Source organism: Leucoraja erinacea, chromosome 30 (assembly GCF_028641065.1).
Source record: "Leucoraja erinacea ecotype New England chromosome 30, Leri_hhj_1, whole genome shotgun sequence".
NCBI classification, from domain to species: domain Eukaryota; kingdom Metazoa; phylum Chordata; class Chondrichthyes; order Rajiformes; family Rajidae; genus Leucoraja; species Leucoraja erinaceus.
This window is the reverse complement of record NC_073406.1, coordinates 4,743,255-4,755,787: the sequence shown is the minus strand read 5'-3', so window position 1 is coordinate 4,755,787 and position 12,533 is coordinate 4,743,255. Positions and strand designations below refer to the sequence as shown.

Here is a 12,533-nt window from a genome sequence, read left to right as displayed (position 1 = left end):
TATGTGAATACTTGGCCAATTAACTTACTTACTTACTTACTTATTGGCTGAGGGGAAGGTGACAACGAGGCATACAAACAGTAAAATTAATCAGTGAAACTAGTCGGAGGACTAGGCATCTGCAGTCCCTCCCGACACGTTGGAATAACAATGAATACGTTTATCGGCCAACTATTCACATACAAGGAATTTACCTTGGTGCTCCACTCGCAAGTGACATGACATACAGCGACAATTAAGAACGTCACATAAAACATTAAACATTAATAATAAAACATTATCGATTAAACATGAGAATTAAATAAAATACCAGAGCAATGATAATGAAAAAGACTGATACTGTAGAAAAGGAATGGATGATGTTTCAGGAAGGGAAGACTCTTCTGAAGAAGGGTCTCGACCTGAAAAGTTACCTATTCCTTATTTCCCCCAGAGATAAGTTTTTCTGACCCGCTGAGTTACCCCAACTTGTTGTGTCTATCTCCAGTTAAAACCAGTGTCTGCAGTTCCTTCCCACACAAGTTTGACACTGTGTCTCGAGTTGGCGGCTGTTCATTCTGTAAATAAGGTGACTATACTTTTCCCAAAGTGCCTGTTGTTCTACAACTGTGCTGAAATCTCTCAGAACCTCGGCCTGCGGCTGATTCGGAGGATATTGTACGTGTTCAGACCCGGAGCGTCGAATCCAGTGGACAGGCCTTCACTGTCGAAGGGGAAAAAGTTAAACAGTTGCCCATCTTGAGCTTCCAGTGACACAGAGGCAGCGTTGAACTTCAGGACACAGGGGTATTCTTTCTCAAATACAATCTGAAAGACCCTCTCCTGTAGATAGCACAGCTTGATAGTCCTATACATCTCGGGTATCAGAGTCTCGATGTGCGGGCCAAACTGTTGCATGACCAACACTCCACTCTTTTCTTTCGTTATTTGGTAGAAGGTCAAGTTGGAGAAGGTGTAGTAACCGAGGTAGGGCAGGGAGGATGGGGGTGGATGTAGTAACCTGTGGCCCTGTCGGAAGGCAGACTCCATGGCTGGGATGAGGTGATTGTAAACGGCTGTGGTCAGGTCCACCTCCCGGGGGCGAGACCCCGCCATTAAGACGACAAAGCCCACCTTGAGGTGAGGGACGAGGGAGAAGGTGGCTGAGTAGCCGTCCAGGTCACCGTCCTTCTTCATCACGTCGTAGCCCATCTGCTCCGTGATCTCCCACGGGGTCCCCGTCTTGCTGGCGAAGTAATCCTCGGAGCAGCGGAGCAGCGGGGTCAGCATCACCTTCAGGGTCTCGGGCTGCAGGATGTCCTTGTTGCGGGCGGCCCCCAGCAGCACCATGCACAGCTTGGCCAGGTCGGCGGCGGTGGAGTACATCTGGCCCGAGGGCCGGTACCAGCCCAGGTCGTAGAGTTGAGCCGGTTTACCGCTGCTGTAGACGCCGACCGACAGCCGGGCACGCACCGATGCGGTGAACTCAAACCCCGTCTGCTCCATGCCTATCTTGGCCAAGATATTCTCCGTCACCCACTGCTGGAAGTCTAACCCGGCCACAGTGTTGGCCAGTACATGGGCCAGCAGGGAGAAGGCCAGATTACTGTAATGGCATCTAAAGGATACAGAGCTGAATCAATAGACAATAGACAATAGGTGCAGGAGTAGGCCATTCGGCCCTTCCAGCCAGCACCAATTTGTAATTGTAATTGTAATTGTAAATCTTTATTGTCATTTCCTGAGTATTCGCATACTCAGAGGAAACAAAAAAAAGTTTCTCAACCAGTGTCCATTCAGTTTTCGTTACAAAATAAATAGCAATTAAAATTAAAAATACATGTCATGAACAATTTAACCCTCAAGCATTGACAAGCATTACACCACCTCTTTGCCTCATAAGTGATAGAAGCAGAATTAGTCCATTTGGCCCATTGAGTCTACTATAGGCAATAGGCGCAGGAGTAGAGGCCATTCGGCCCTCCCAGCCAGCACCATCATTCAATGTGATCATGGCTGATCATGCCCAATCAGTACCCCGTTCCTGCCTTCTCCCCATATCCCCTGACTCCGCTATCTTTAAGAGCCCTATCTAGCTCTCTCTTGAAAGCATCCAGAGAACCGGCCTCCACCGCCCTGTGAGGCAGAGAATTCCACAGACTCACCACTCTCTGTGAGAAAAAGTGTTTCCTCGTCTCTGCTCTAAATGGCTTACTCCTTATTCTTAAACTGTGTGGCCCCTGGTTCTGGATTCCCCCAACATCGGGAACATGTTTCCTGCCTCTAGCGTGTCCAAGCCCTTAACAATCTTATACGTTTCAATGAGATCCCCTCTCATCCTTCTAAACTCCAGGGTGTACAAGCCCAGCTGCTCCATTCTCTCGGCATACGACAGTCCCGCCATCCTGGGAATTAGCCTTGTACCCTGTAACCATGTACTCTGCCAGCCAATCATGGCTGATCTATCTTTCCCAATCAATCCCATTCTCCTGCCTTCCCCCCATCGCCCTGATACTTTAGAACCAGCCCCCTCAGGCCCACCCACCAACGACCCCCCTATACTAACACACACTAGGGGCAATATAGAATATTGCAGAAACCAATTAACCTACAAACCTGCACGTCCTTTGGATGTGGGAAGAAACCGCAGCGTCTGGAGAAAACCCACATGGTCTCAGGGAGGACGTGCAAACTCTGTACAGACAGCGCCCGTAGTCAGGATCGAACCCGCTTCGCTGGCGCTGTGAGGCAGCAACTCGACTGCTGTAGTTTCTCCAGATGCTTTGATTTCCGCCCACAACCTAAAGACCTACAGGCTTGTGGGTCAATTGGCTTTGGTAAAATTTTAGACTGTCCCTAGTGTGTAGGTTAGTGCTAGTGAGCGTACGGGCACAGACTTGGTGGGCCAAAGGGCCTGTTTACGCACTGTATCTCCAAAGTCTAAAGTTTAGTCTCTCCATATTGTCATAAATCCTCCCCCCCCCCCCCCCCCCCCCCCGATTCCACCACTCACCTTGAGTGCCGAGCTCACCTTGTGCCGGGGTCTGCAATGAGTAAATCATCCTGGAGGAGTTTCAGGGCCATGTCCGTGCTTCCGTCCCACAGCAGACTTGTCGACCGCAGTCGTCTGGGTAAACCTACGGATCAGTTCAAACAACTCTTCAATAGTCTCTGCCACTTGCAACAGTCAGACACAGGTTGGGAACAAGAAGAAGGGTTTCGGCCCGAAACGTTGCCTATTTCCTTCGCTCCATAGATGCTGCTGCACCCGCTGAGTTTCTCCAGCTTTTTTGTGTAACCACAGATTGGGAACACCTCAACACCTCAAAGATTACTCGGGTAGGGTGATAGTGGAGGCGTGTGGTGCCATTGCCAGCATTGAACTTTTCTTCACCTTCCATCACATAGACTCCTCCACATTCCTCACTGTGGTGGATGTTGATGTTAAAATGTGTTTTGTGTGTTCTGTTGCTTTTGAATTGTACGGCTGACTTGGCAAATTAAATTCCTCCTGTGTTACAAAACATACTTGGCTAATAAAGTATTATTGTGATTGTGACTGCTTGCCTGGGGCATTGAATAAGTCAGGAAGTCAAGATGCAGCTCTGTAGGACTATAGGTCAGGCTGCATTTGGAGTCCTGCTTGCAGTTGTGGTCCAACCCATTTCAGGGAGGTTGTGGAGACTGTGGACAGGTTGCAGAGGAGGTTTACCAGAACACTTCCATGGAGAGACCGATGAAGACAAGTATACAATGCCACTTTCAGGGGGCTATGGAGTTGGAACGTTATGCAATGCAGCTTTTGTTCTGGGCAATGACAAATTAACATTCTAAAATTATTGTGTAGGAAGGAACTGCAGTTGCTGGTTTACACTGAAGATATTCGCAAAATGCTGTAAAAAAATATTACCAGGACAATATTTATTTAATGCATGGAGTAATACAGTGTGGAAACAGGCCCTTCGGCCCAACTCACCCACACCAGCCAACAATGTCCCATCTACCCTAGTCCCACTTGCCTGCGCTTGGTCCATAACCCGCCAAACCAGTCCTATCCATGTACCTGTCCAACTGTTTCTTAAACGATGGGATAGTCCCAGCCTCAACTACCTCCTCTGGCAGCTTGTTCCATACACCCACCACCCTTTATGTGAAAAGTTACCCCTCGGATTCCTATTAAATCTTTTCCCCTTCACCTTGAACCTATGTCCTCTGGTCCTCGATTCCCCTACTCTGGGTAAAAGACTCTGTGCATCTACCCGATCTATTCCTCTCATCATTTTGTATAACTCTATAAGATCTCCCCTCAACCTTTATGCTCTGTGGAATAGAGACCCAGCCTACTCAACCTCACACACTCTAGTCCTGCCAACATCCTCATAAATCTTTTCTGAACCCTTTCAAGCTCGACAATATCTTTCCTATAACATGGTGCCCAGAACTGAATACAATATTCTGAATGCAGTCTCACCAACGTCTTATACAACTGCAACATGACCTCCCAACTTCTATACTCAATACTCTGACTGATGAAGGGCAAAGTGCCAAAGTGTTTTGTTTGGATCGGTTTCTGTCTCACCTGATAGTTGACTCGCCATTCTTTTCAATGTCACGGACGCTGTTTTGGTAGCAGCCCCCCTTCTCTCTAGAAACACCAGCCCTTCTGCTTCGGATTTCTGTTCCGAGCTGCCCAGTGGGTTTTTAACAGTGAAGTTTTCCAAGTATTTTGTGAGTGGGTCGTCCAAAGATGCAACTTTCCCTTGCTCCCATAGTTTATACAGCATGATCGTCGGGAATATCTTGGAAATGCTTGCAATCCTGAAAAAAAAAAAAAATTAGATTAGGATTACCACAAAACTCAGTTTGGTGGGCTAAGGGGCTGTCCCACTTGGGTGACCTAATCCGCCAGTTCTGGCGAGTTTGCCCTCGACTCGTACTCGCAGCATGGTCCACACGAGGTGGTAGGAGGTCTTCATCACTCTCCTTCATGCTCGAGAGTGGTCTTCGTGTACTCGAGGCCTCACTTAGGTCGCAGAGTTTTTTTTCAATATGTTAAAAAATGCCCGCGAGTAAAAAAAGGTCAGCAAGGAAAAAACTGATACTTTTTTTACTCGTAGGTTTAGTCGTAGTAGGTCGCCATGTTAGTCGTAGGTAATCGAGGGTAGTCATAGATAGTCGTCATCATAGTCGAAGGGAGGTCGAAGGAGGTCGTCTCCACTCTCCACTATTCGGTGTCCAATTTACCCGAAGTTAGTCGTAGCTAGTTGAAGCTAGTCTTCAACATAGTCGAAGGAGGTCTTCAACATGTCATTTTTTCCAAACTCTTCTAAACTTGCCAATTAGGTCGCCCAAGTGGGACAGCCCCTTAAAGGTTAGGGTTAGAATTTAAAATTTGCCAGTGCAAAACAATTATTCTATTTGGAATCCGGGAAGAGTCGATGCGGGAATGTAGAGCAAAACACAGAGTGTTGGAGTAACTCAGTGGGTCCGTGTCTGTGGAGGGAATACAGACAATTATTTGGGTTGTGTTCCTTCTACAGAAATGATCCTATTCACACATTTTCTGTATGTGCAGGTCCTATGAATGTTTAGCCTGTTTCCACACCGTGTCCATAAACTAAATTCCATTACTGTAATTTCACTCTCTATAATCTGTGAGCGATGTCACATGAAAACCTTTCATTTTTCTACCCCTGCCACGTTTTGTGCTCGCACTGCGCCCGTGACCTCATTCCCTCTCGACAGTTTGGGGTGGCCCGGCGCTGGAGACCCGGGTTCAATCCTGACTACGGGTGCCGTCTGCATGGAGTTTGCACGTTCTCCCCGTGACCTGCGTGGGTTTTCGCTGGAAGCTCCGGTTTCCTCCAACACTCCAAAGACGTGCAGATTTGTCGGTCAATTGGCTTGGCATAATTGTAAATTGTCCCTAGTGTGTGTAGGACAGGGCTAGTATGCGGGGATCGCTGGTCGGCACGGACGCGGTGGGCCAAAGGGCCAGTTTCCGCGCTGTATCATAATACTAAGCTGCCTTTTCTTGTGTGCGTTGACTCATGACAACGAGCATGTTATTATTCCCATAATTAAAGCCATTTGCAGTGTTGTCATGTGACATCTATTACACTAAATGGTGAATCATTCTGTTTATTGTTGGCAGGCGAAGATTCCGCAATTAATCAAATGTTACAACCATCAGCAAAAGTTTTTATCAAGTCTAACTTGCATGAATGGTGGCTCAGTGGCGCAAGCAGGTAGTGCTGCTGCCTCACAGCGGCAGAGATCCAGGTTTGATCCTGACCTCATGTGCTGCCGGTGTGGAGTTTCCACGTCCTCCCCGTGACCGCATTAGATTCCGCCGGTTTCCTCCCACATCTCAAAGACGTGCGGGTTTGTAGGTCAATCTGGCTGTAAATTACCACCTTGTGTGTAGGGAATGGTTGCGAAAGTGGGATAAACATCGAACAATGTGAACGGGTGATCGATGGGCGGCATGGACTCGGTGGGCTGAAGGGCCTGTTTCCATGCTGCTTCTCTCACAATCACAGGCTGGTTGTGATACAGAAGAAGAAGACCATCGATGAAGAGGATGGCAATTCCATCATTCTACACAATGCTAAAGAAAGCAAAGGCTCAAGTTGATTATTGTCACGTGTACTGGGATACCGTGAAAAGCTTTGCTCTGCACACTAACCACGCATATAAAATAATACCATACATAAATACAATCAGGTCAAACTCAAGTACGATAGGTAAAGCAAAGGGGAAGATACAGAGTGCTGAATATCGTTTTTAAGAAGGAACTGCAGATGCTGGAAAATCGAAGGTAGACAAAAGTGCTGGAGAAACTCAGCGGGTGAGGCAACATCTATGGAGCGAAGGTACGTTGCCTATTTCCTTCGTTCCATAGATGCTGCCGCACCCGCTGAGTTTCTCCAGCACTTTTGGCTCCAACAGAATATAGTTCTCAGCTTTGTAGCGCACCAGTTCCAGCGACAAAGTCCAATGTCCACAATGGGGTAGAGGTGAATCAGACAGTGTCCTGGCTTATGGTGGGATCTCAATGGATCCACTTCAGCCAAACCTCTTGTAGTTTATGCAGTAACACATCTCACGTGGATATTTCACATGTTAAGTAAAGATGGGGAGTGGTTTAAGGAAACAATGTGGAATTAATATTGGGATTAATTATTGGAGAAAGCAAGACTGGTCCACAGTGTGGGAAAGCAGGCTTTGGGAAGTTACCTGTAGGCAGTATATTCGTTTGGTGGATGTGAATAATCATCGGAGATATTTCTTTTTCCAAAATTCCCAGTCCACAGCACGGTGTCATTGTAGACGACAATTGCGGAAATCGACGGCAGGCTCATTGGATGGATTTGGTGGCGTAAAAGGAATTCGATCTGTTTGACGACAAGAAACATTCAGCCAACTTTGTCAAGAAGATTCAAATCCGTAGAGAAACATTACTCATTTTCCCAAATAACTCCTGAGTGGATGAGTGGATTTTATCTTCAAAGACTGAGCATGTAGGTACTGGTCGCACCAAGTCCATAGAGAGACACACAAATGCCGGAGTAATTCAGAGAAGGAGTAGGTGACGTTTTGGGTTGAGACCCTTCCTTTATACTGGGGGGGGGGCAGAGACCAGGGGGTTCCATCCTGACCTCGGGTGTTGTCTGTGTGGAGTTCGCAAGTTCTCCCTGTGACTGTTTTCCCTCCCACAACCCAAAGATGTGGGGGTTCGTAGGTTAATTGGCCTCTGTAAAATTTCCCAGAGCGTTTTAGTTTTTAGTTTTGCTTTTGGAGACACGGAGTGGAAACAGGCCCTTCGGCCCACCGAGGCCATGCTGACCAATGGTCACTCTATCCTACACAACAGGAACAATTTACACAATCCAATGCATGTCCTTGGAAAGTGGGAGGAAGAAAGTTGAAGCTGTCGGATCAGCGACAGAAATGGTAGACGGGGTTTTAATCTGAGCACATGTGAGGTGTTGCATTTTGGGGGGGGGGGGGGGGGGGGGGGCAAATGCAAGGGGAAACGATACAACAGTGGCATGACCCTTAACAACATTAATAGGGGGGGGGGGGGGGGGGGGGGGGGAGAGAGGGAGAGAGGGGGAGAGAGAGAGAGGGGGTGAGAGTGAGGGAGAGAGAGGGGGAGAGAGAGGGGAGGAGAGGGGGAGAGAGAGGTGAGAGAGAGGGGGGAGAGAGGGGGAGAGGGGGGGGAGAGGGGGGGGGGGGGGGAGAGGGGGGGAGGGGGAGGGGAGAGGGGGAGGGAGAGACTAAGTTGTCAGGATTTACACTGAACAACAGCAATAAACACTAGCAGCTTTGACTCCGTTACTAGTGATAAATCCCAGCCAGTTTACTTACAAACCTTTTGCAAAGCTTCTGTCAGAATGGGAATGGGATGCACCAAGTGGACAGGTTTGGGATGTCTGGGACACATTTGGACTGGCTTCACCTCATTAGATGAAATATCTTTACCTGAAATAGAGAGGAAAAAAAAAAAACAGCATGGAGATTTAACTTCCAGACAATATGCATTAGGTTTTAAATTCCTAGAAAACATGATCTTTACTGACTGGCGTAGATAGTTCTTCCTTCCATTCAGTGCGCGATGCAGGGTGAGAGTGTTGTTAATAATTTGTGATTGATATACGTTTACCGAGATACAGTGGGAAGCTTTTCTTTGTGTGCTATCCAAGTCAAGTCTAATGGGATAAAACTGTACAGGGAAAGGTAGAGAGTGCGGAATATAGTTCTCAGCATTGTAGTGTCGCAGTTTCAGAGACAAAGTCCAAAGTCCGCAATGGGGTAAATTGGAAGGTACACCCCAGCTTATGGGAAGACTGTTCAGACATCTGATAACTTTTGTATCGACTGCCTGGCGGGAGCGGGGAGAAGAGGGAATGTCCGGGGTGCGAAAAGGTCCATGATAATGTTAGCGGGTTTCCTGCGGCAGCCTCAAGTGTAGGTGGAGTCAATGGTGGGTAGTGAGGACTGGGCTACACGCACTACTCCGCCATTTCTTGCAGTTTTGGGCAGAGCTGTTGGCAAAGTTGGTGGGATGAGAAACTAGCTGGTGAGCGGCAACGCTTCACTGGAAACTAGCAGCCCATTCAACACGGAACAGCACTAAACGGTTATACTAAACTTCACCCCCAAGTACAATACGTGACAGAACGGTGGTGCAGTGGTAGAGATGCTGCCTTACAGCACCAGAGACCCAGGTTCGATCCCGACTATGGGTACTGTCTGTACGGAGTTTATACGTTCTCCCCGTGACCGCGTGGGTTTTCTCCGGGTGCTCCGGTTCCCACTCTAAAGACGTACTCGTTTGTAGATCAATTGGCTTTGGTAAAAACTGTAAACTGTCTCTAATGTGTAGGATAGCACGAGTGTATGGGGATCGTTGGTCGGCATGGACTCGGTGGGCTGAAGGGCCTGTTTCCACGCTGTATCTCTAAACTAAACTAAAAAAGAGTTGCCAGACCTCCGCTCACTTACTAGTGGCTTGCTTCGGCAGTTGGTATTGCCACACAAAGCAGCAGGTCATGGCGATGGACACAATTATAAAGAACATCATTCCCAGATGAGGCCACTTCAAATCCATCACAAAACTTCTCTTCACACCTTTGCCATCAGAGCGCTGCTGAATAGAAAAACACAGGGTTGGTTTATTATCGTGGGGGTGGGAGATTGCAACCTTCATGTGGTCCGCCCTGTTTCGACAAATGCAATCAATCAAATAAGATCAAATAGAACAAGTTGTTCTACAACTTTAGGCTGTGCTCGCCATACGCAAGAAGTTTATATTGTGTCTCAGGTAAAGCGAAAGTTTTGTTTTGCATGCTATCCGAACAGAGACAAGAGACAATAGACAATAGACAATAGGTGCAGGAGTAGGCCATTTGGCCCTTCTAGCCAGCACCGCTGTTTTTCTGAGACAGCGTGAAGTGTAGATGGAGCCGAGGGTGGGGCGTCTGGTCTGTGTGATGGGCATCTACAACTCTCTGCAACTTCTTGTGGTCTTGGGTGAACTGTTCCCAAACCGATCTGCGATGCAACCCAACAATAAGCCAGTAACGGTAAACCTGTAGCAGTTTGTAAAAGACTCATTGGTGACAGAGTCACAGAGTTGCAACAGCATGAAACCATCCCTTCTGCCCAACTTGCCCACGCCGACCAACATGTCCCATCTACACTAGTCCCACCTGCCTGCATTTGGCCCATACCTCTCTAAACCTGTCCTATCCATGTATTCTGTCCAAATGTTTCTTAAACATTGCAATAGCCCCTGCCTCAATTCCCTCCTCTGGCAAATGTGTCTCCCCTGTCCCCTCCATGTTTTGATAGCGATTTCCGTGCCTACTCGCCGATGTAACGTAAGGGTTCGGATATACTGCCATGCTCCAAACAATGTTACACTTTGACAATTGTAATGCTTTTACCATGCTTGGAATGTCCAGTCACCCAGTAGCACCCACAAGGTGCTGGATCACCCCCTCACCCTCCAAGAAAAAGGCAAGATGCAGTAAATCAGGAAGTGCTTTGAAAATGTATTCCATAATATAAAGCTAGTGCGTGTACTACATTAAATAAAGTCCTCAGAATTCACTCACATCTTCCATCGTTTGGTTCTTATTCAAGTCAGTGCAAACACTTGTTGCATAACACTAATCTGGGCATCCCAAGATGGAGCCCGGCCAGGCAGGCGTGTTGTGTGTGTGTGTGTGTGTGTGTGTGTGTGTGTGTGTGTGTGTGTGTGTGTGTGTGTGTGTGTGTGTGTGTGTGCGTGTGTGTGTGTGTGTCAGTGTGCGTGTGCGTGTCAATGTGTGTGTGTGTGTGTGTGTGTGTGTGTGTGTGTGTGTGTGTGTGTGTGTGTGTGTGTGTGTGTGTGTGTGTGTGTGTGTGTGTCAGTGTGTGTGTGTGTGTGTGTGTGTGTGTGTGTGTGTGTGTGTGTGTGTCAGTGTGTGTGTGTGTGTGTGTGTGCGTGTGCGTGTGGGTGTCAGTCACAGAAGTTGATCTGCAATCACCTGTTACAATCGCTCCACTCTTGTAAATCTCTCCTCCTGCAGCAACATTTCTTATTCACGTTATTATGCTGAGAGAATGGAGCAGCTGGGCTTGTACACTCTGGAGTTTAGAAGGATGAGAGGGTATCTCATTGAAACATATTCGATTGTTAAGGGTTTGGACACGCTAGAGGCAGGAAACATGTCCCCTGATGTTTGGGGGAGTCCAGAACCAGGGGGGCCACAGTTTAAGAATAAGGAGTAAGCCATTTAGAACGGAGACGAGGAAACACTTTTTCTCTCAGACAGTTGTGACTCTGTGGAATTCTCTGCCTCAGAGGGAGGTGGATGCGGGTTTTCTGGATGTTTTCAAGAGAGAGCTAGATAGGGCTCTTAAAAATAGCGGAGTCAGGGGATATGGGGAGAAGGCAGGAACGGGGTACTGATTGGGGATGATCAGCCATGATCACATTGAATGTCGGTGCTGGCTCGAAGGGCCAAATGGCCTGCTCCTGCACCTATTGTCTATATTCCCTTTATCTGTACACTGTGACTGGATCAATATTAGTCATGCATTCTCTTCCGCTGACTGGTTAGCACGCAGCAGCTTTTCACTGTACCTCAAACTAAACTAAGCTGAATGGCCCTCCACGCCCCTGCATAGGAGTTGATAGCAGAATGCTAGACAATGTGTGTACATGACTCCCGAACACCAGGCATAACGCTGATACAAACAATCATTCATACGCCATCATTAACCAATTCTCAACCCGTCACCTATAATTCCTTCGAAATTCTACAGCTTAGTGATCCCAAAATGCAACCATATCTGCGCTGCTCAAAATCGAACGCTTTAATAAAAATGACAACCAGTGCCTAAACTCAGAGTATACACTCCGCGACTATTTTGCACATCATTGCCAACAGAAAACTCACCCAGTACCGTGCTTTTCTCAATGGTGACATAACGCAAAGACCTGGTCGATTAAGTGTCCACTTCAATGGTTAAATCACGGGATATTTGTTACGGAAGATTGTCTGTGCATTGGTTCTGACAGAATCGCATCATGGAGAATTAACAATGTGCTGGGTTCTGTTCTCTCGATTTCTTCTCGGCCTGACGTCATTAATCCATGGGTTTATGTCTTAAATCTACAAGTTGGAAGCAAAATCCTTAATCCTCCCATTTAATTCACTTTTGACAGAGTAGATATCTCTCGGGGGGTGGAACCAAACGCCAAAATACCAGTTTACCGTTAATCACGCCAATACTTCATTGTAAAGCCTGCCAAAATCGTGCGTTTTGGCTGTGACTCCTGTAATACAGGATATAAGCAGGCAAGAACACAGTATTCCCCAACCAACCATGATGCATAAATCTGTTGGCACACTACAATAACATCATCTTTTGAATATTAAAAATAATGATGCAACATTTGTCATTTGCTCGTGTTGTCGAGCTGGAATGGGGTGCAGAGAAGATTTACCAGGATGTTGCCAGGACTCGAGGGTCTGAGCTATAGGGAGAGGTTGAGC

General features: G+C 47.3%; 1 protein-coding gene across 1 annotated transcript; it reads right to left on the bottom strand.

The window, feature by feature from the left end:
- Positions 1 to 310: 310 nt before the first annotated feature.
- LOC129711529 (putative beta-lactamase-like 1) lies at positions 311 to 9,848 on the bottom strand. The gene is made up of 6 exons (XM_055659194.1): positions 9,490 to 9,848; positions 8,357 to 8,460; positions 7,219 to 7,376; positions 4,559 to 4,797; positions 3,011 to 3,116; positions 311 to 1,597 (listed from the first exon to the last, which is right to left on the bottom strand). Exons 1-6 carry the CDS (start codon positions 9,692 to 9,694, stop codon positions 622 to 624), a joined length of 1,788 nt encoding a protein of 595 aa, XP_055515169.1. The 5' UTR covers positions 9,695 to 9,848; the 3' UTR covers positions 311 to 621.
- Positions 9,849 to 12,533: the final 2,685 nt, after the last annotated feature.

Bases quoted from the DNA above. Each gene is read 5' to 3' on its own strand.
- LOC129711529 (XM_055659194.1), bottom strand. From the start codon at position 9,694: ATGAAGGTTGCAATCTCCCACCCCCACGATAATAAACCAACCCTGTGT. The intron at 8,461-9,489 runs GTAAGTGAGCGG...TTTCAGGTAAAG, and splicing joins ACTGCCGAAGCAAGCCACTA to ATATTTCATCTAATGAGGTG. The intron at 7,377-8,356 runs GTTTGTAAGTAA...GTCGTCAAACAG, and splicing joins TGACAGAAGCTTTGCAAAAG to ATCGAATTCCTTTTACGCCA.